We start from the raw sequence: 21400 nt of genomic DNA on the forward strand, positions 1-21400 counted from the left end.
CTATCGTTCTGGCAGCTCAAATCTTCTCCAAATGTACAGTGGGGCCTAAAACATTTTCAAGCAAAATATGTCCTGAAAGCCTCCGGGTGTTCCCTTCCTTAGGGGCCCTGCCGTGTGTCCAAACAACGAATTAGGGCCACAATGTGGGTATTTTTGAAAACAGGAGAAAGAGGGTGATAGATTTTGTGGTGTGTTTCTTCATTTTCATGTTCGCTTTACAAAGAAATCGGTCTTCAAACAAATACTTTTATGAAAAAAGTGAAATTATTATTTTTTTCACCTGATATGCATTAAATTTAGCAAAGAACTGTGGGGTCAAAATAATTACTATACTCCTAAATAAATACCTTATGGGGTCTAGTTTTCTAAATGGGGTAGTTTATGGGGAGTTTCTATCGTTCTGGCAGCTCAAAGCCTCTCCAAATGTACAGTGGGGCCTAAAACATTTTCAAGCAAAATAGGAGTCCTGAAAGCCTCCGGGTGCTCCCTTCCTTTTGGGTCCTGCCGTGTGTCCAGGCAGCGTATTAGGGCCACAATGTGGGTATTTTTGAAAACAGGAGAAACAGGGTGATAGATTTTGGGGTGTGTTTCTTCATTCTCATGGTCGCTTTACAAAGAAATTGGTCTTCAAACTGATACTTTTATTCACCTGCTATGTATTAAATTTAGCAAAAAACTGTGGGGTCAAAATACTTACTATACCCTTAGGTAAATACCTTAAGGGGTCTAGTTTTCTAAATGGGGTCATTTTTGGGGTTTTCCATCACTCTGAGACCTATGAGCCTCTGAAAACCTGGCTTGGTGCAGGAAAACAAAATGTACTTCAAAATGTATAAAATTATTATTCGATTTGTAAGTCTTCTAAATTGCTGAAAATTTATTTTATTTTTTCAAAAGTGCTGCCAAAATAGAGTAAAGAGATAGAAATATATATTTAATTAAAAAAATTGTACAGTATGTATGTACATATGTGACATATTGCAGTTAAAAATAGGGGAAAATGGTAATTTTTACAAAATTTCTTCAATTTTTCTATTTTTTTATTAATTTCTGCAAATCGTATCCGTCTACTTTTACCACTAAAATAAAGTACAACATGTGACGAAAAAACAATGTCAGAATTACTTGGATATTCAAAACTTTCACAGAGTTACTCTCTGATAAAGTCAGACATACCAGATTTGACAAATCTGGCTTGGTCATTAAGGTACAAACATGCCCGGTCATTAAGGGGTTAAAGTAGATTCAGCAGTAATGCATATTTATTTATTTATTTATAATGTTTAAGTGGCGTTGGTGTTTGCAGTGTTCTGTCGCCATTTTCTTGTATGCTGTAGATAGGAGATAGATAAATATGAGATAGATGATAGATAGATAGATAGATAGATAGATAGATAGATAGATAGATAGATAGATAGATAGATAGATAGATAGATAGATAGATAGATAGATCCAAGAATCAGGCAGCACTCCAAGGTATAGGCAAAATAGTAAAGGTGCTTTATTGGTCCACAGAAAAACACAACGTTTAAGCTCAACACAGGAGCCTTTCTCCGGTGTTGAGCTGAAACGTCGTGTTTTTCTATGGACCAATAAATCACCTTTACTATTTTGCCTATACCTTGGAGTGCTGCCTGATTCTTGGATCTACTTGCATCAGTTCCACTAGCCTTGACCTGGGCGGGCTTGCACCCACATACGATTGAGGCTGTACGGCTGACATCTTGTTTGGATTTGTAGACAGACAGACAGACAGATAGATATGGAATAGATAGATAAATAATAGATTACCTTCAAAATCCGGCAGAGCGCTTTCATCCACCAGCAGCATGGGGCGGACATTTTTCTGCGCCAGCAAGTTCCTCGCCGCAGTCAGAGATGTAAAGATCTCGTCCTCACTGATATCAAACTGCAGCCTCCTCAGTCTCTCCAGCAGCGTCCTCTTACACTCCTTGGTCGTATTGGTGACAAATCGTATGGTAACCGAAGCATTGCGTAATCTAGCGTGAGGAACACGAAGGGAAGTGCCCATCACCCAGCAGCACCTGCAGACTCCCTGATGATTCCCTTCAACATATACACAATGTAAATCTACATAGGATGTTGAGCAAATTTTGCTTCACTAGTTTTGTACCGGATTTTGAGTTTTATCAATTCTCTATTCACATCCAAAACTGTGCTGGGTGCCCATGACCGATCATCTTAGCTGTAACTGTGCAGAGATCATCTAAGCTCTTCCTATACACTGCTACAATGTCGTTTACATATGAAGAGAAGAAAACTTAATTTAACTAAAAATCAGGTTGGGTTCCCTTTAACATATCACAATGTAAATCTACATGGGTTCTTGAGTAACTGTGCAAAAACTTTGCTGTACTTATCTTGCACCGGTTTTACGTTAAACAACAGACCAGGCAATAAGAAAATGCGCCAAATCTATCAAAGTGGTGCATGCTGTATGATACATTTGGCATGTTAGACACTTATCTTCCTTATACCACCTTTTGGTTGGCATTTTAAGCCACACCTTTTTCTGCTTTCTTTTGGAAAGTGTCTCGTGAGGTGGAAATTTCTGTTCGTTTCGGTGCAAATCCTAATAAATTTGTCTAAACTCATTTGCGCAAAACAAACGTGACACTTACACAATAGTAAATCTACCCCAATGTTTTCTCCATTCACATCCAAAGCTGCTTTCAAAAGTCTGCAGACTGCTCTTGGTTTATCTGCATTCCACAGTCATGTGACCTAACAGCTCAGCTCTGTCATCCGAGCTCCCACAATACACTGCAAACCAGCACAATTCTGAATGTCGCTTTAGATATAAACGGAGAAGAAAACATCATGTAACTCGATACAAGATCAGTAAAGCAAAGGATTTACAGAAGTGACTCAACCTTTAAGGTAGTTTTATAATGAAATGATCTCTTACCTCTTCAGAGCCTCCTGAGCTCCAGGTATAGCAGTGTCCTCAATATGGAGTGTGCCACTTAGATCCACCAGCACAGCTTTGAGGGCACGTCGAGCAGCCATTCTACAAAGATTAAGATAAACCTTACAATAATATAATCGTGCCATACATTGCCCACATAATACCAAATAATACTACGATAGTGTTGCACAGAACTACAAATAATTCAGTGCCCAAATATAAAGTACCAACCAATCCTGTATAATAGTGTCAGTCTTTATTCAGTGGCAGATTTATTCAGTATCGAGTATGAGCGCCACGTGCAGAAATACACGCACTTACACGTCTTGGCATGCTATCAATGAGGTTATTAACCCCTTCAGGACTGAGCCTGGTTTGGCCTTCAGGACTGAGCCTGTTTTGGCCTTCAGGACGAAGCCGATTTTTTCAAATCTGACATGTGTCACTTTATGTGGTAATAACTCCGGAATGCTTTTGCCTATCCAACTGATTCTGAGATTGTTTTCTCGTGACATATTGTACTTTATGTTAGTGAATAAATTTGGTTGATAAATTCAATATTTATTTGTAAAAAACACCAAGATTTGGAGAAAATTTGCAAAAATTTGCATTTTTCTAAATTTAAATGTATCTGCTTGTAAAACGGATAGTAATACCACACAAAATAGTCACTAGTTAACATCCCCCATATGTCTACTTTAGTTTGGCTTCGTTTTTTGAACATTCTTTTATTTTTCTAGGACGTTACAAGACTTAGAACTTTAGCAGCGATTTCTCATATTTTCAAGAAAATTTCAAAAGCCTATTTTTTCATGGACCAGTTCAGTTCTGAAGTGGCTTTGAGGGCCTTATATATTAGAAAGTCCCCATAAATCACCCCATTTTGAAAACTGCACCCCTCAAGTTATTCAAAACAGCATTCAGAAAGTGTTTTAACCCTTTAGGCGTTTCACAGGAATGAAAGCAAAGTAGAGGTGAAAGTTGCAAATTTCATTTTACAAAATTCATTTGTAATACATTTTTTTCTGTACCACAGAAGGTTTTACCCGAGAAATGTAACTTATTATTTATTGCCCAGATTCTGCAGTTTTTAGAAATATCTCACATGTGGCCCTAGTGCGCTAATTTACTGAAACACAGGCCTCAGAAGCAAAGGAGCACCTAGTGGATTTTGAGGCCTCCTTTTTTTTTTTAAGCATATATTTTAGGTACCATATCAGGTTTGAAGAGGTCTTGTGGGGCCAAAACAATAAAGACCCACAAAAGTGACCTCATTTTGGAAACTACACCCCTCAGGGAATTTATCTAGAGGTATAGTTAGCATTTTGAACCCACAGTTTTTTTGCTAAATTTATTTGAATTAGTATGTGAAGATGAAAATCTACTTTTTTTCTGAAAAAACGTAGAAATTTTTGCTTTTTTCAAGGAATAAAAGAGAAAAAACACCCCAACATATGTAAAGCAATTTCTCCCGATTATAGCAATACCCGATATGTGGTAATAAACTGCTGTTTGGACCCACAGCAGGACTCAGAAGGGAAGGAGCACCATTTGGATTTTGAAATTCTGATTTTGCTGGAATAGTTTTCAGTGCCGTGTCGCGTTTGAAATGCACTGGAGGGAACAAAATAGTGGAAACCCCCGGAAAGTGACCCCATTTTGGAAACTACACTCATCAAGGAATTTTTCTAGGAGTAAAGTTAGCATTTTGACCCCACAGTTGTTTTGCTGAATTCATTGGAATTATTCTGTAAAGGTAAAAATCTACTTTTTTTCTGAAAAAAGGTAGCCATTTTTAATTTTTACAAGGAATAAAGGAGAAAAAGCACCCCAACATTTGTAAAACCATTTCTCCCGATTACGGAAATATGCCATATGTGGTAATAAACTGCTGTTTGGACCCACAGCAAGGCTCAGAAGGGAAGGAGCGCTATTTGGCTTTTGGAGCTCAAATTTAGCTGAAATGGTTTTTGGGTGCCATGTCGCATTTGCAAAGCCCCTGAGAGGCCAAAACAGTGGAAACCCCCCAAAAGTGGAAATTACACCACTTAAAGAATCTGACTAGGGATATAGTGGGCATTTAGACCCCACAAGTCTTTTGCAGGATTTATTAGAATTAGGCCGTGAAAATGAATATCGACATTTCTTCCACTAAAATGTTGCATTTTTTCAATTTCACAAAGGATAAAGGGGGTAAAAGCACCCCAACATTTGTAAAGCAATTTCTGCCGAGTACGGCAATACCCCACGTGTGGTCATAAATGGTTTTTCATTAGAAAGTAATTAACCCTTTCTGGACTGGTCCATTTTTTTCTTTTCCTTTTTAGTTTTTTCCTCCCCGCGTTCCAAGAACCACAACTTTTTTATTTTTCAGTCAATAGAGCGGTATGAGGGCTTATTTATTGAGGGACGAGCGGTCGTTTTTATTGGTACCATATTTTGGTACATACAACTTTTTGAGCACTTTTTATTACATTTTTAGGTAGAGCCAAGGTGACCAAAAAACAGCGATTTTGCCGTTTTAAATTCTTTATTTTTCACGTGAGACGCTCCATACATCACCCCCCACACTAAGACATGCTATGTCGTCGTGCGCGAAGGGGTTAATGTGCAGCGGATGGTGCAGAGTGAAAATTTAAATTTTCCACTCATATGCCATTTTAGTGCACTATATGTTATGCCCAGTTTGTGCCACTGAAGACAAATACCTCATTAAATATTAACTAGGTTCTCCCGGGTATGGCGATGCCATATCTGTGGACGTAAACTGGTGTTTAGGCACGCTGCAGGGCTCAGAAGGGAGGGCCATTTGGCTTTTGGGGCGCAGATGTAGCTTGGTAGTAGTTCTGTTTGGGGTTTTACTGGTGTTTCAGTTTATAATGTGGCGGCACATGTTATCTGTGCGGGGTACATCAGGGTATATGTTATCTGTGCGGGGTACATCAGGGTATAATAAGAGGGTATAATAATGCAGTAAATAAATAATAATCCGCAGATATGTGGCCGGTGTCACACTGATAAATAGCGCCCGATCTTATCCGCTTTTGGAACACTGCACATTTTGCATCGCCATATTCTGAGAGCCAGAACTGTTTTCTTTTTTCTCCACCGGAGCTGTGTGAGGGTTTATTCGTTGCAGGACAATCTGTAGTTTTCATTGGTAACATTTTAGGGTACCAGAAATTTTTTGGATCACTTTTTATTCAATTTTTTGGCAAGCCAGGTGACCAAAAACTATCAATTCTGACAATGTTTTTATTCATTTTTTTATGGCGTTCACCCTGGGCTATAAATGATCATTGTACTTTATTCTGCGGGTCGATACGATTACAGCGATACCAGATGTATATCATTTTTTTATGTTTTGCAGCGTTTGTGCAATAAAATCACTTATTTATAAAATAGATTATTTTTTGTCTCACCATATTCTGAGAGCGATAACTTTTTTATTTTTCAGTCAAAAAAGCGGAGTAAGGGCTTGTTTTTTGCGGGACGGGTTGTAGTTTGTATTGGTACCATTTTGGCGTACATGCGACTTTTTGATCACTTTTTATTGTATATTTTGGGAGGGTTGGTAACTAAAAAAATTGTGATTCGGGCACTGTTTTTCATAAAAATTTTTTGCAGTGTTCACCGTGCGGGAAAAATAATACTACAGTTTTATAGTTGGGGTCGTTACGAACGCGGTGATACCAAATATGTGTACTTTTTTTAACGTGTTAATTTTTTTCCTATAATAAAATACTTATTATAGGATAAAAAACATTCTTTGTTTATGTCACTTCTAACTTTTATTTTTACACTTTTTAAAAACATTTTTATCATCTTTTTTTTACTTTTTTTTACTTGTCCCACTAGGGGACACTTAGACTTGCAGGTCTGATCGCTGCTAGAACACATTACACTACACACATAGTGTAATGTGTTCTAACTGTCATTGTGACGTGACAGTCACACTGACAGGAAGCATCGGAGGACCGGCTGGAGGCTGCTCCTCCGAGGCTTCCGTACATGGCAACCCGGAGGTCATTGTCTGGCCTCTGGTTGCCATGATAAGGATCGCCAGCCCCCGCAAATGCATGTGGGGGGCTGCCGATCCGCTGTAAACCTCTTCAATGTGGTGATCACAATCGACCACCGCATCGAAGGGGTTAATTGCCGATTTCAGCGGCGACAGGCCGCTGATCGGCAACGGGGAGAGCAGGGTAGACACCCTGCACAGTTAACTGCCGCTGCGGTGTAGCGCCGCGCGGCGGTTAACTGTTAAAGCGCGGACGTAACTGCACACCCAGGTGCGCGAAGTTACTGCTCACCTGGACGTGCATTTACGCCAAGGTGCGGGAAGGGGTTAATGGTTGTCTAAAGGAATGTTATGCCACGCTGAATATACTAGGGCACGCAAATCATCAATATTAGCTGCTGGCAGCTCCCTTTGCAATTTCTGACCAATGACCTCCCAGACGTGCTCAATGGGAGACAAGTTTGGAGACGCTGCAGGTCATGGTAACACGTCTAGGCCATGCAGGCTGCTCACAGTAGCACAAGCAACACGCGGCCTGGTGTTGTCCCAGAAGCCGTTTTTCAACAGGACACTTTGGAGAAATGGCTGTACCACTGGTTCCACGACCAAATCAATGTAATACCGAGCTGTTAGTGTACCTGAAGTGAAGACTAGAGGGGTCCGGCTACAGTACATCATGCCACCCCTCACCATAATCCCGGAAGTATGACCGGTGTGACCTTCCCTTGTGAAGGCAACTTCATGGCGTTGCCCACGTGGTCTCCGGACGCGGAGCAATCTGCCGGAGTGTTAAACCAAGGTCTCTCAGTTCAAGGATTCTGTCCCTCTCCGTTCGCGAGAGGTGGAGATAACTGGCACATTGACGAACAGGAGGCCTCGCACAATCATTCCACACCACTTGAACCGATTTTTGAGGTTTCATGTGGCTAAAAAAACTTTGCCTTCAATCTGTCTTTTATGCCCCCCACATGCCACAGATTGGAGCTAGGTGCTTGAAAATTTGATCATCTGCAGATCTCAGTATCACCTGCTACTTCCTCGATTTGTATAACCTTACGGCTTGTCCTTACTGGTATTGCAATTTCAATGTTGAGGAGTGTGTATAATGGTGCCACCAAGACACACAAATAACCTAAACTATCATGGCCATGTAATAGTAACCAAGTAATACCTTATCCACATCATACTACCATATCATACTGGAAAATGGCCCCAAATATAAGTTCCAACCATATAACTGCCCATACAATAGTGCCAGTCCCAGTGCCCCTAAAACATTGCCACCCACAGTGCCCCTAAATAGTGGCAGCAGCAGATTGTAATTTAGTGTCAGCCACAGTGCTCCTATAATAGTACCAGCCACCATTTACAAAAATTAGTGCCAGTCACAGAGCCCCCAAACTAGTACTAGCTAGGGATGCACGATGCATCAAAACTTCAATGCTGTTTCGATACCGTGCACCCCCAAACGGTTCAATACCATTATTTCATGTATTTCGATACTAAGCTGTGCGGCCGCACGGCTTAGAATTGTAACACATGAATGTATAAGAGCAGGGCTGCGGCTGTGTAATGCAGCCATTGCCCCGCTCCTGAGTCCTGACAAGTGCGTGCCGTCAGGATGATGCGATGCGGCCATCGCTGCACTAATGATCTGCGGCACTGAAGACAGAACATGGCGGGCGCACTACAACACACCCCCATGTTCTGTCTTCAGTGCCTGAACCGCCGCTCATTAGTGAGGCGCCGGCCGCGTCTCCTCATGCGCTTACTTATTGTCAGGAGCGTGGCAATGGCCATATTACACAGCTGCAGCCCCGCTCTATAACGGCGATGAGAGAAACCTCTTATCTCCGCCGTTATTCCCCTGAATGCTGCGTTTAACAGCTCAGTGTGTCATCACCATATGATGCGCGGCTGCGTGATTTTCGCGCAGTCGCCATCATTATGACACTCCGTTTGGATGTTTGTAAACAGAAAATCACGTGGTGCTTTTCTGTTTGCATTCATAGTTTGACAGCTGTTGCGCGAATCACGCTCGTCCCACGGAAGTGCTTCCGTGAGGCATGCGTGATTTTCACGCACCCATTGACTTCAATGGGTGCGTGATGCGCGAACAGCGCACAAATATACAGGTCGTGAGTTTTTTGCAACGGACTCACGTTGCACAAAATTCACGGACTGTTTGCACGGCCCCATAAACTATTATAGGTCCGTACGACACGCGTGAAAATCACGCGCTTCGCACGGACGAATAACACGCTCGTGTAAACGAGGCCTAATAGTAATTAACCCCATCATGTACCTTACACATTAACCCAATGTTGTCCATTATGACTGTGAAACATGATGGGGTTAATTACTATTAATGTGAGGAACATTCAAAATTCATCACACCTCGTGCCTCACATCAGAAAATGGAAGAACTTTTTTTTTTTTTTATTACTGTTGGCAAAGTATAGTTTTGGTATCGAAATCGCAATACTACACGAAGTATAGGTGTCCGAATTCTGGTATCATGACATCCCTAGTACTAGCGACAATGCCCGTATAATACTTTTAGCTACAATGCCTCTATAATAGTGGTAGCCATAGAGCCCTTAAATTATTGCCAGTCACAGTCGCCCGATGATAGTGCTAGACACAGAGCCCCTGAGTTAGTGCCAGCCACAATGCAGATTTAATAGTGTCAGCCACAGAGCCCCTATAATGTTCACAAGGGCGGATACGCTGCATAAAAGCACACAGTGTATCCGCCCTCGTCGCCGCAGGGAATACCGTCCGAAAAACCGCACCAAATTGTGGTACAGTTTTTCGGCCGGAACGTCCGCTGTGGAAATCCTGCACTGAAACAAATAACGACTTGACTTTCTGCAGCCCTGGGATCACATTTAATCCTGTGATTGGCTGCAGCAGTCACATGGGATAAAACGTCATCCCAGGAGGCCGGCCACGAAGTGGAAACACAGAATTCTGGGTAGATATAAGATTGTTTTTCTTCTGAGTTTAGTTTTTTGCGGCAGAATCGCTGCTTTTCTGCCACACAAACCGCAACATCGGCTATTTGTTGCATGTTTTACCTCCCAATTGAATTCAGTGGAGAAAACCCGCAACAAATAAGCAGCGTTTACGTAAATACAATTGACATGCTGCGGATTTAAAAAAATGCACTGCAGGTCAATTTCTGAGAGTTTTTTTCCGCTCATCATTTACACAGCGTTTGGATGAGATTTGTTCAAATCTCATCCACTCTGCTACTACTGTATTTATGAAATCAATTGCTGAAAACCCACAGTTTTTATGCTAAGTGGAAGCTTTCCTTTAGGCCTGGTTTACACGAGCGTGTGAGTTTTGCGCACGGAAAAAACGCGGCAAAAGGCACTTAACAGCTCCGTGTGTCATCAGCGTATGTTGCGAGGCTGCGAGATTTTCGCGCAGCCGCCATCATTATGACACTCTGTTTGGATGTTTGTAAACAGAATAGCACGTGGTGCTTTTCTGTTTACATCCAGAGTTTGACAGCTGTTGCGCGAATCACGCTGTTCGCACGGAAGTGCTTCCGTGTGACCTGCGTGATTTTCACGCACCCATTGACTTCAATGGGTGCGTGATGCGCAAACAGCGCACAAATATAGGACATGTCGTGAGTTTTTTTTCAGCGGACTCACGCGGAGCAAAACTCACGGACTGTCTGCATGCCCCTATAGACTTACATAGGTCCGTAAGACACGCGTGAAAAGCACGCGCGTCGCACGGACGTATATCACGCTCGTGTAAACGAGGCCTTACAGTGCCCATGGAGGTTGTCACTATCCTCCAGCTCCCCAAGGACCCTGAATAACAGGAATCTGCATTCTTATCCAGACTTTAGATTGCTGAGCCTTTCAGAGCTAAGTGAGAACCGCCATGGGCACTACAATGGCCCCTACTATTTTTGTCTCCAGAAATGACTCATTACATTCAGGTCATTTTTTGTTTTACTTTATAGAAAAATGATCTTAAAGGATCCTTCCGTTTTGACAAGGAGGACGGGACTGAACCTGATTCATCCCCCCTCCCTCCACTGGATCGTAATGACTGGATTTTTTTTTGTGACAAGATATTGATATAAAATATCAGTGTGATTGTTGCATTGTTTCTTCACCTGTTGCTGCAAGTAATTTTACATTCCATTGTCCAAAGAGGAAACATTTCCCTGTAATTTCCCATGTGAGATTCCTGTCCTGTGATTATCTTATCAGCATGGATTATAGCGCCCCAGTTATCGGTCTGTGTCATCTCACTATCTCCAGTATAATTCCAGTATGACCTTGGGAGGCTGCGCTGGTTTACATGGATCATGAGGAGCACGCAGGGTTAAGTTATGAGCCATCGTCCGTCATGACAAGTACACACAATATTGGGCCTTATCACCAAGACATCAGCAACAATTTCAAGGTGAAGGCGGCGTTCTTGTCCTTGAGAACATGTGAAAGCCGATAATAAATTGACAGCACCTGCAGCGCACTGAGACTCCCATCCTCCTGCTATCTGGAGGATGGTCAGAAAAGTTTAACCCTAAGGCCTTCTTTACACACTGAATTTTCAATCAAAAACGCTAGTTATCAAAATGTAACGCTTTTTTATGGAGTTTTTGGTGGCGTCTTTTATGTGGTGTATTTTTCAGTCCGGTTGTGGTAAGACAAAAAAACAGCATTCTATTCCGCTAAAAATGTATGCGGTTTCAGATGCGTTTTTTCTATGCGTTCTTACCTCACCTCAACGTGTGAATGCAGCCTAAGGGCTGGGCCGGTTTTAGACAGTGTGGCCCTGGGCAAAGTTAAAAGCGGGGCCCCAAATACTGTATCAATAATGCAGTCAATTCAGAAGGTAGTGTGCAGAGAACCTCACAACTGAAATTAAAGAGGCTCTGTCACCAGATTTTGCAACCCCTATCTGCTATTGCAGCAGATCGGTGCTGCAATGTAGATTACAGTAACGTTTTTATTTTTAAAAAACGAGCATTTTTGGCCAAGTTATGACCATTTTTGTAGTTATGCAAATGAGGCTTGCAAAAATCCAAGTGGGTGTGTTTAAAAGTAAAAGTCCAAGTGGGCGTGTATTAGGTGCGTACATCGGGGCGTTTTTAATACTTTTACTAGCTGGGCGCTGTGAAGAGAAGTAACATCCTCTTCTCTTCAGAACGCCCAGCTTCTGACAGTGCAGATCTGTGACGTCACTCACAGGTCCTGCATCGTGACGGCCACATCGGCACCAGAGGCTACAGTTGATTCTGCAGCAGCATCAGCGTTTGCAGGTAAGATCGACTTACCTGCAAACGCTGATGCTGCTGCAGAATCAACTGTAGCCTCTGGTGCCGATGTGGCCGTCACGATGCAGGACCTGTGAGTGACGTCACAGATCTGCACTGTCAGAAGCTGGGCGTTCTGAAGAGAAGTGGATGATACTTCTCGTCAGAGCGCCCAGCTAGTAAAAGTATTAAAAACGCCCCGATGTACGCACATAATACACGCCCACTTGGACTTTTACACACACCCACTTGGACTTTTGCAAGCCTCATTTGCATAATTACAAAAATGGTCATAACTTGGCCAAAAATGCTCGTTTTTTAAAAATAAAAACGTTACTGTAATCTACATTGCAGCGCCTATCTGCTGCAATGGCAGATAGGGGTTGCAAAATCTGGTGACAGAGCCTCTTTAAGCACCTCCAGGAGTGTTGCAAGACTCAAAGCCCCCTGTCACACAAAAAGATTATCTATATACATATAGTTATTAAAACACAACACTATACCAGATGAAATATTACCTGCATACTGTTACTAAACACAACTCACTATTATAAGACCAATAATAATACATTATAAGGTCCAAATACCGCCACACCATAACCACATAGTGACTGAATAATACCGCCATACTGTTACTGAATAATACCGCCACACCATAACCACATAGTGACTGATTACCCCCATACTGTTACTGAATAATACCTCCACACCATAACCACACAGGGACTGAATAATACCCCCATACTGTTACTGAATAATACCACCACACCACAACCACAGTGACTGAATAATACCCCCATGCTGTTACTGAATACCTCCACACCACAACCACAGTGACTGAATAATACCCCCATGCTGTTACTGAATACCTCCACACCACAACCACATAGTGACTGAATAATACCTCCACACCATAACAACAGTGACTGAATAATACCGCCACACCATAACCACATAGTGACTGAATAATACCCCCATACTGTTACTGGATAATACAGACACACCATAACCACAGTGACTGAATAATACCCCCATGCTGTTACTGAATAATACTGCCACACTATAACAACATAGTGACTGAATAATACCTCCACACCATAACCACATAGTGAATTATACCCCCATACGGTTACTGAATAAAAACCTGTATACAAAGACAAACATTACCACCATATAGTGACCATATAGTGTGGTAGATGATAGTTATACACAGGAGCTCTGTAGACCATATAAGTGATTACAGCACATTTATATCCAGTGACTTACAGGTGATGTTCTCTCTAATTAGAGTCGTTCACTTTCTCTTTTTTTTCTCCATCCGGCCCAGACCATTGTGATGACTTATTCCACCCATGACCCGTCTCTGCAGAATTCGACACACAGACATGTTGGTTTCTCTCTTTTCCAGCACCCTCCTCACCTATACCCCATCCTCTAAACAAACTCGTAATCCACAGAGACCCAGATGGTAATACTGACCCCTTAGTGCTCGACACAATAAAAGTACCCCCTCAGTAAGTGCCCCCTTTGTGCCCCGACACAGTAATAATGCCCTTTGTGCCCCCTGTATTGTGCCACTTCGTCCCTTGTAGATAGCGCCACAGCATCCCCTGTAGAAAGCACCACAGCCCCCTGTAGATAGCTCCGCACACACAGCCCCCTGTGGATAATGCCACACACACAGCCCGATGTAGATAGCGCCAACAGCCCCCCTTGTAGATAGCGCCACACTGCCCCCTCTTGTAGATAGCGCCACACTGCCCCCTCTTGTAGATAGCGCCACACAGTCCCCCTCTTGTAGATAGCGCCACACAGTCCCCCTCTTGTAGATAGCACCACACAGTCCCCCTCTTATACACAGTGCCACACAGCCCCCCCCTTGTAAACAATGCCACACAGCAACCCCTCCCCCCCTTTAGATATGCAGCCCCCAAAAAAATTATTTCAAATATTATACTTACCTAGCCCCGTTCCTGCGACGGACAGAGCGCCCCAGAGCTTCCAGATGGGACTATTGCGTTGGCCGGCGTGATCCAGCGACGTCATCACGCCGGCCTGCGCATTGACTCTGTCCCAGCGTTTTACAGGCTGAAGGCCTAACGTGGCCTGCAGCCTATAGTATTTAATTTTATCTGCGTCCTGAGGACGCAGATACAATTGAATGTGGCAGTTGCAAGCACCATGGCCCTTCAGGTGCTAGCGATACCACCAGGCATGAGGGGGCCCATCTTAGCCTGGCCCATAAATGTTATGTCCCGGTCGGCGCAGGTCTCCCCTCATACAGCGGGCACTGCAGCAGCCGCCATGGCTGCTATAGCGGGCAGGGGGCCCTGAGAGGTTGGGGGCCCTGGGCAATTGCCCAGTTCCCCCCCCCCCCCTAACGCCAGCTCTGCCTAAGGGTATGTTCACATAAATCGTTTACATCAGCCTGAGGGTATATTCGCATGTGACAGATTAGTTGCAGAAATTTCAGTGACGGTCCCATGTTAGCGGGGCTTGCAGAAATCCATGCACACGCTGCAGAAATAAATGTAATGTCAGCCAGATCGACCTCGTGGAACTTTGTTGCAGTCCATGTGATAAGGAAAATTGCGGCAAAGAAAACGCAACGTAACCACGCAAGAAAATATGTAGATATAGGGCCTATTCAGACGAGCGTTGTTCACGTCAGTGTTCTGTCCAAGTGTAGCACAGACAGAACACTGACTGAAAACTGGCACATTAAAATCAATGGGCCAATTCCCATGTCCGATTTTTCGCACAGACTATCGGTCCGTGCGGACAAAATGGCAGCATGCACTACTTTGGTCCAATTCTTGCACTAGAACACTGAAAATAATTGGCCAGCACATGGACATTTTGCAACTCTCGTCTGAATACAGCCCAGGGTAAACGGTTTTAATTCTTTGTCGACACCAGGGATGGCAAACACATGCGACTTTGTGCGCTCCACCAAATTTTCCTAGCAAAGAAGCTGCGGCGGATCATGTGATGATTCGTCACACATATAATGCAATAAGGGTGTATTCACACTGCGTTTGCAGTGTATGTCAGAAGTATGTCCTGATGTGTACCTCCGACGTGTACTGGTGTATAGACATTCAGGGTCATACGTTACCCATAGGCTCCCATCTTAAAAACGTAAGCTGCGCGGTGTACTTTTTTTTGTGGGAAGCAGAATTCAGTATGGAATAGCGTAGTCGAATGTGTGACTCCATACAGTTGAAAAAAAGGTATTCCCACATATATTACCTCCCCGATGGATACCAGGACACTATGGAAAGGTATATATACACATGTATATACATGTGACTCCACGATGGACACCAAAAGGACACTATTTTGGCATCCATCAAAAGAATGGGGCCTAGGGATACATTCGGCAAATGCGCCAAGAGCTTTCCCGGCGCATACGCCAAACGTACATTGCATGCACAGTGTGAATACATCCTCAGGCTCCACCTTCAGCCCGCCCACTCCTTTTGCTCCTGTAGTTCTGGGTGACCTGTAGCGGTCACCGTAAACACTGCGGCGGACGCTGGTAATACAAGTAGAAATTTTTTTGCAAGATAATTGAAAAACTGATCCATGTTTCCTTTATTTTTTCCACGCTCTCCTGTAAGCCTCTGTTCACACTTCAACTGCTCTTACATTGTAGCATGCTGCGATATTCCATCCAGTAAACGAAATTAAATTAATTAGAAACCAGACAGAGTGCAGGATAAGATTAGGCATCTGTACCTATAGGGACACATAATTCCGCATTGGAGCTAAATACACAAAACGGTTTAAGATTTTTAATCAAAACTATTTGCAAAGTTGTTTCATTTTTTATTTTAGAGGTATTGGAGCAATAAGTTGCATAATGGATTGTGGAAGCTTCTTGCAGACTATGAATCTAACAGGATGGTAGAACTACAAGTCCCAGCATGCCGTCAACCCTTTAATTCTGTAATTATTGCACTTGAGAATTTGCATTTCTTGCCTATCCCTTCCAATTTCTCCTATTTTTAATGCAAACTGTAAATGCAAATGAACTAATGCTGCTAAAAATGAAAATCACACGGATGAGACATTATGGATGTCACTGCTGTCTGAGGAGCACGTCTCAATCACCTCTACCTTACCTCCTAACCAGCAGCACTGTAGTCCTTCCACTGACAGTACAGAGGTGTCTTCAATATAGCCTGTGCTATTGTAGCGGCAGTTTACCATTTCCTACAGTCAGGCAATTCTTAGGGCAGCCTATTTTGAAGAGGCCCCCTGGCCTTGCATACAGGAAGGTAAAGTGTGCGTTCCACGCCTCAATGCTACTGTCATTGCTGTACCTGAATATGCGGAAGTGAACCGTGGAACGCTTAAAAGAGTTGCCTATGCAGTATCGCTCCAGTAAGTGTAGAACTACAATTACCAGCATGTCCTGCATAGAAATCTGGGTATTGTAGTTTCACTTTTCTTGGAGAGGCATAGATTTTGCAGCATTGCTACAGATTGCTTGTATGAACCAGTGCGCTATTGATTTTCTGAATATCAGTGGGGAATAAAGTTCCCTCATTTACTACCAAAAAATAGTGGCCTGATGACGAGGTGATTTTGGCGACATAGCTTCAAACGAACTACTATTTGTTATCTAATACCCATGGGGTCTCGATGATAGTAAAAGGGTTAAACTAACATCCTCAGTGGTCCAGGGTAGTTAAGGGGTTATCCCACCACAACAACTTATAACCAATGCACAGTATAGGTGATAAGTGTTTGATCGCTGGGGGCCCACTTCTGGGACCCCCACTGAACGAGAGAACCGATGTCTCGAGTCTCCGGAATGGAGCGGCGGTCGCCATTTATTCTCTGGAAGTGCCGGAGATAGCGGCGTACAGTGCTCGATTATCTCTGGCACTCCCAAAGAGAATGAATGGCGACCACTGCTCTGTTTATACAGGGGGCTCAGGAGCCCCGTTCTCGATCAGTTGGCATCCCAGCGGTGGGACCCCAGCAATCAAACACAAAGCACCTATCCTGTGGATAGCTAATAAATTGTTGTGGTGGGATAACCACACTAAGAAGTTAATCCCAGCTTCTCTTGTGGTCTAGGTGCTGAAGGGGTCAATGCCGACATTCTTGGTAGTCTAGTGTATTGAAGAGGTCAATGGCAAAATCCATGGTGGTCTAGGGCAGTGAGGGGTTTAATGCAAGCATGGTGGTCTAGTGTGGTTTAAAGGCTAATGCCAATATCCATTTTGATCTAGGGCAGTAAGGGGTTAATGTAATCCACTCTAGTGGTCTAGGTCAGGGTTTAAAGGGGTTTTCCCATCAGGGACATTTATGACATATCTACAGGATATGTCATAAATGTCAGATAGATTCGGGAACCACCTGGTCCACTCCTGAGCCGGCACGCACTGACCTCACTCAGACCACCGCATACTCAGTACTTGCCTCCATCTCCCCTCTTTCTTACCTAAAATTTTCAAACTTAGCTGAGGCCTAAATGTAGAAATGTAGCTGTAGTGTAGACATAGGATAGGACCTTCCCTAAAAGCAGAAAGTGAGGTCAGGTGACTAAAGGTTTTTTTTTTTTTCCATCAAGGACATTTATATATCCACAGGATATGTCATAAATGTCCGATAGATGCGGGTCCCACTTCTCAGACCCACACCTATGTGAAGGATGGTTTATTTGCTTATATTCTCTGTATGAAACTACATTGTGAAATATCAAGCAGGATGCCGAATTACTAAGATATGTAATATGTGAAAGTGATTATAATAATGTTTTAGTTTTGTGCAGCAGCCATCTTGTCTGGAGTTCCCATCTTGTCTGGAGTTCCCATCTTGTCTGGAGTTCCCATCTTGTCTGGAGTTCCCATCTTGGTTCTTTTGTAGTGAATAGGAAAGTCATTGTTCCTTTAATACAAGTAATGTTGATTTCGTATGTTTTATGTTTGACCTTGGTTCCCATGCGAAGATGGACAGGGAGGGAGATGGGAGGGTATAAAGTATGCGTGAAGGAAGGTCTCCCCCCCCCCCCCCATCTCCACGGGAATATTCTGTCCAAGAGAGATAAGGCCACCTGCAAATCTAATGTGTGAAGAATTATAATGATGTATCTGGGATGTATTTTATTGTATGCTTTTTACTGAATAACAAATATTGTTACATTGTCTCTGATTGGTTTACCTCAAGCCGACACCCCTTCTGAATTTCAGTATTACAGTTTGAGTCTGGTAATAAATCCTTCAGAGGAGTATTTTGAGCATATCAGCAGCGTCTGTGTGTTTTCTTCTATCTCGATATATATCGGTGAAATATCCTAATTAGGATACTGAATAATGGGGTCTGGCCTTGAGAGTCTGTTTGGACTCGTATAAATTTCAGTCTAATATATTTTGAGCCATTGATTTCCACGACACCTATCTCTAGAACGGGCCCCCTAAACCCCATTCTACCTCTCTGGGCTCCAGCTGACTCGTGTGATTTGGGGAAACCCTTTTAATGTCAGCATCCCTTAGGTCTTCTGCAGGGAAGGGGTTAATTTCAGCATCCCTGGTGGTCTAGTGCAGGGAAGGGGTTAATGTCAGCATCCCTGGTGGTCTAGTGTGATTAATCATACCTGGTGGTCTAGTGGATGATTCACCTCTCCATGCTTGGGTCAGCTACTACCCTGCATTGATAACAGAGATCACAGCAAGGAGGGTGCTACAGAGAGGACTGTGGCTGTGCTTGAACAGCTGCAGGATTCTCCCTTTGTTCGGGCACAGCACTGTACCTGATGACAATGAAGGGAGTAGAAATGTAATACTGGCACAACCTCCTGGTATCAATTACTGGGCAGGTCATTCAGTTTACTGGTTGGGTGGCAAAAATAGTGAGGAATGGACTTCTCTAAATCAAATTGCCTAAGACGTTAAAGAGGCTTTGCTAGCACATTCTAAGTGTATCTCCTACATAATCTGAGCGGCGCTGTAATGTAGAGAACAGTGGTTTTTATTTTGAAAAACAATCAATTTTGAGCAAGTTATAAACAATTTTAGATTTATGCTCATTTGTTTCTTAATAGACAACTAGGCACGTTTTTACTTTTTTATGACCAATCAGGGTCATACACTTCTCTCCATTCATTTTTAGCAGTACTCGCAACACAGCGTGATCTCGCGAGATCACGCTGTGTTGTCACATACTCCCACATTAACTTTTCCGAAGTGTCTTGAGAGTGAATAGACGTTGCCTCCAGCCAGGACGCGATGTCTATTCACACTCCTGACACTTCGGTAAAGTTTCTGTGAATGACAGCACACGTGATCTCGCGAGATGACGCCGTGCTGTGTGAGTAAGTCCCCAAGAAACTTTACTGAAGTGTCAGGAGTGTGAATGGACATCACATCCTGGCTGAAAGCGATGTCTATTCACTCTCAAGACACTTCGGTAAAGTTAATGTGGGAGTATGTGACTGCACAGCGTGATCTCGCGAGATCACGCTGTGTTGCGAGTATTGCTAAAAATGAATGGAGAGAAGTGTATGACGCTGATTGGTCAGCATCATACACTTCTCTTTACAACGCCCAGTTGGTAAAAAAAGGAAAAACACGCCCAGTTGTCTATTCAGAAACAAAATAAAAAATTTAGCATAACTTGCTCAAAATTTATATTTTTTCAAAATAAAAACCACTGCTGTTATCTACATTACAGCGCTGATCAGATTATGTAGGAGACAGGGCACTTATAATCTGGTGACAGAGCCTCTTTAAAATAATTTAATTCTTAATATACAGGAGCCCCAGTCTATATCATATTGCCATTTTAAAAATTAACAAAATAAATACATTATGAATAATTTAATATGTAATAAAATAAATGTTCTAAAATATTTACCTATAGAATTCCTTACGTTCCCAGCCAATCACAGCCCGCAGCAATGATGTGTCTTCCCTATAGACAACACCTAGGGTACGGCGGTGGGGAGAGAACAGTCAACTACTGTTCTTTTGATTAAAAAAAATAAAGTGTTCATAATCATTTAAATTCCCAGGGTGTTTTCCCCTTTATTAGGTCTTGGCAACACAATCCCTATAATGCTGTAAGGCTTCATACACACGACTGTAGCCAGGTACACGGTCCGTGATTACGGCACATACAGCCCAAGGAGTGTCATCCGTGGACTGTCCACCATCACAGAACGCGCGCGCGCACACACAATATTTGCATTGCCTCTAAGGAGCCCGCACCGCAAACTTGTCCTTTTTTTGCGCTCCGGGCTCCCGAATCAAACAGTGCAGGGAGCCGGGCTCCTAGCATCATAGTTATGTACGATGCTAGGAGTCCCTGCCTCGCTGCGGGACCACTGTCCTGTACTGTAATCATGTTTTCAGTACGGGACAGTAGTTCCATGGAGAGGCAGGGACTCCTAGCGTCGTACATAACTATGATGCTAGGAGCCCGGCTCCCTGCAGTGTGTTCGGTCCGGGACTCACGGCTGAAATATGTTCCGTCCATTACGGACGTAACATGCTCGTGTGAACCCAGCCTAACTGCCTCACCCCAGTGCTGGATTTACAGCTATACTGCTCATTAGTATTGTATAATGTCCTCTATGCTGAAGATTCTATGTATGTGTAAGGGTATGTTCACACGCTTAACAAAAAACATCCTCTGATTTTTAGGTGTTTTTGAAGCTGAAAATGAAGCTTCTTTTAATTTGGAGCTTCTTTTGAGGCATTTTTCATAGCAGACCTCAGGGAAAACTGACAATTAGGCCTCATTTACACGAGCGTAATATACGCGCGTGCTTTTCACGCGTGTCGTACGCACCTATATTACTCTATGGGGCAGTGCAGACGATGCGTGAATTTTGCGCTGCGCGAGTGCGTGGCGTAAAACTCACGACATGTTCTATAATCGTGCGTTTTTCGCGCATCACGCACCCATTGAAGTCAATGGGTGCGTGAAAACCACGCATGCCGCACGGAAGCACTTCCGTGCGAACTGCGTGATTCGCGCAAGAGCTGTCAAACTGAATGTAAACAGAAAAGCACCACGTGCTTTTCTGTTTACAAACATCCGAACGGAGTGTCTTAGACATGAGCGAGCCGAACTTTACCGGGTTCGGCCGAAATCATTTTGACCGAACCCGGCAGGAGACAGTCACTGTGCAGGGTGCTGAAAG

At 43.2% G+C, this 21400-nt stretch overlaps 1 protein-coding gene across 3 annotated transcripts in view; it reads right to left on the minus strand.

The window, feature by feature from the left end:
* HDHD2 (haloacid dehalogenase like hydrolase domain containing 2) overlaps positions 1-16427 on the minus strand; it is a 48286-nt gene extending 31859 nt beyond the window's left edge. For all 3 annotated transcript variants that reach the window (XM_075840814.1, XM_075840808.1, XM_075840816.1), the window contains exons 1-3: positions 16368-16427; positions 2930-3031; positions 1792-2000 (exon numbers count right to left, since the gene is read on the minus strand). In XM_075840814.1, coding sequence (XP_075696929.1) covers positions 1792-2000; positions 2930-3030 — 310 coding nt within the window. In that variant the 5' untranslated portion in view covers position 3031; positions 16368-16427. The remainder of the gene's footprint in view (positions 1-1791; positions 2001-2929; positions 3032-16367) is intronic.
* Positions 16428-21400: the final 4973 nt, after the last annotated feature.

This window comes from Rhinoderma darwinii, chromosome 1 (assembly GCF_050947455.1).
Source record: "Rhinoderma darwinii isolate aRhiDar2 chromosome 1, aRhiDar2.hap1, whole genome shotgun sequence".
In the NCBI taxonomy this organism is placed as follows: Eukaryota; Metazoa; Chordata; class Amphibia; order Anura; family Rhinodermatidae; genus Rhinoderma; species Rhinoderma darwinii.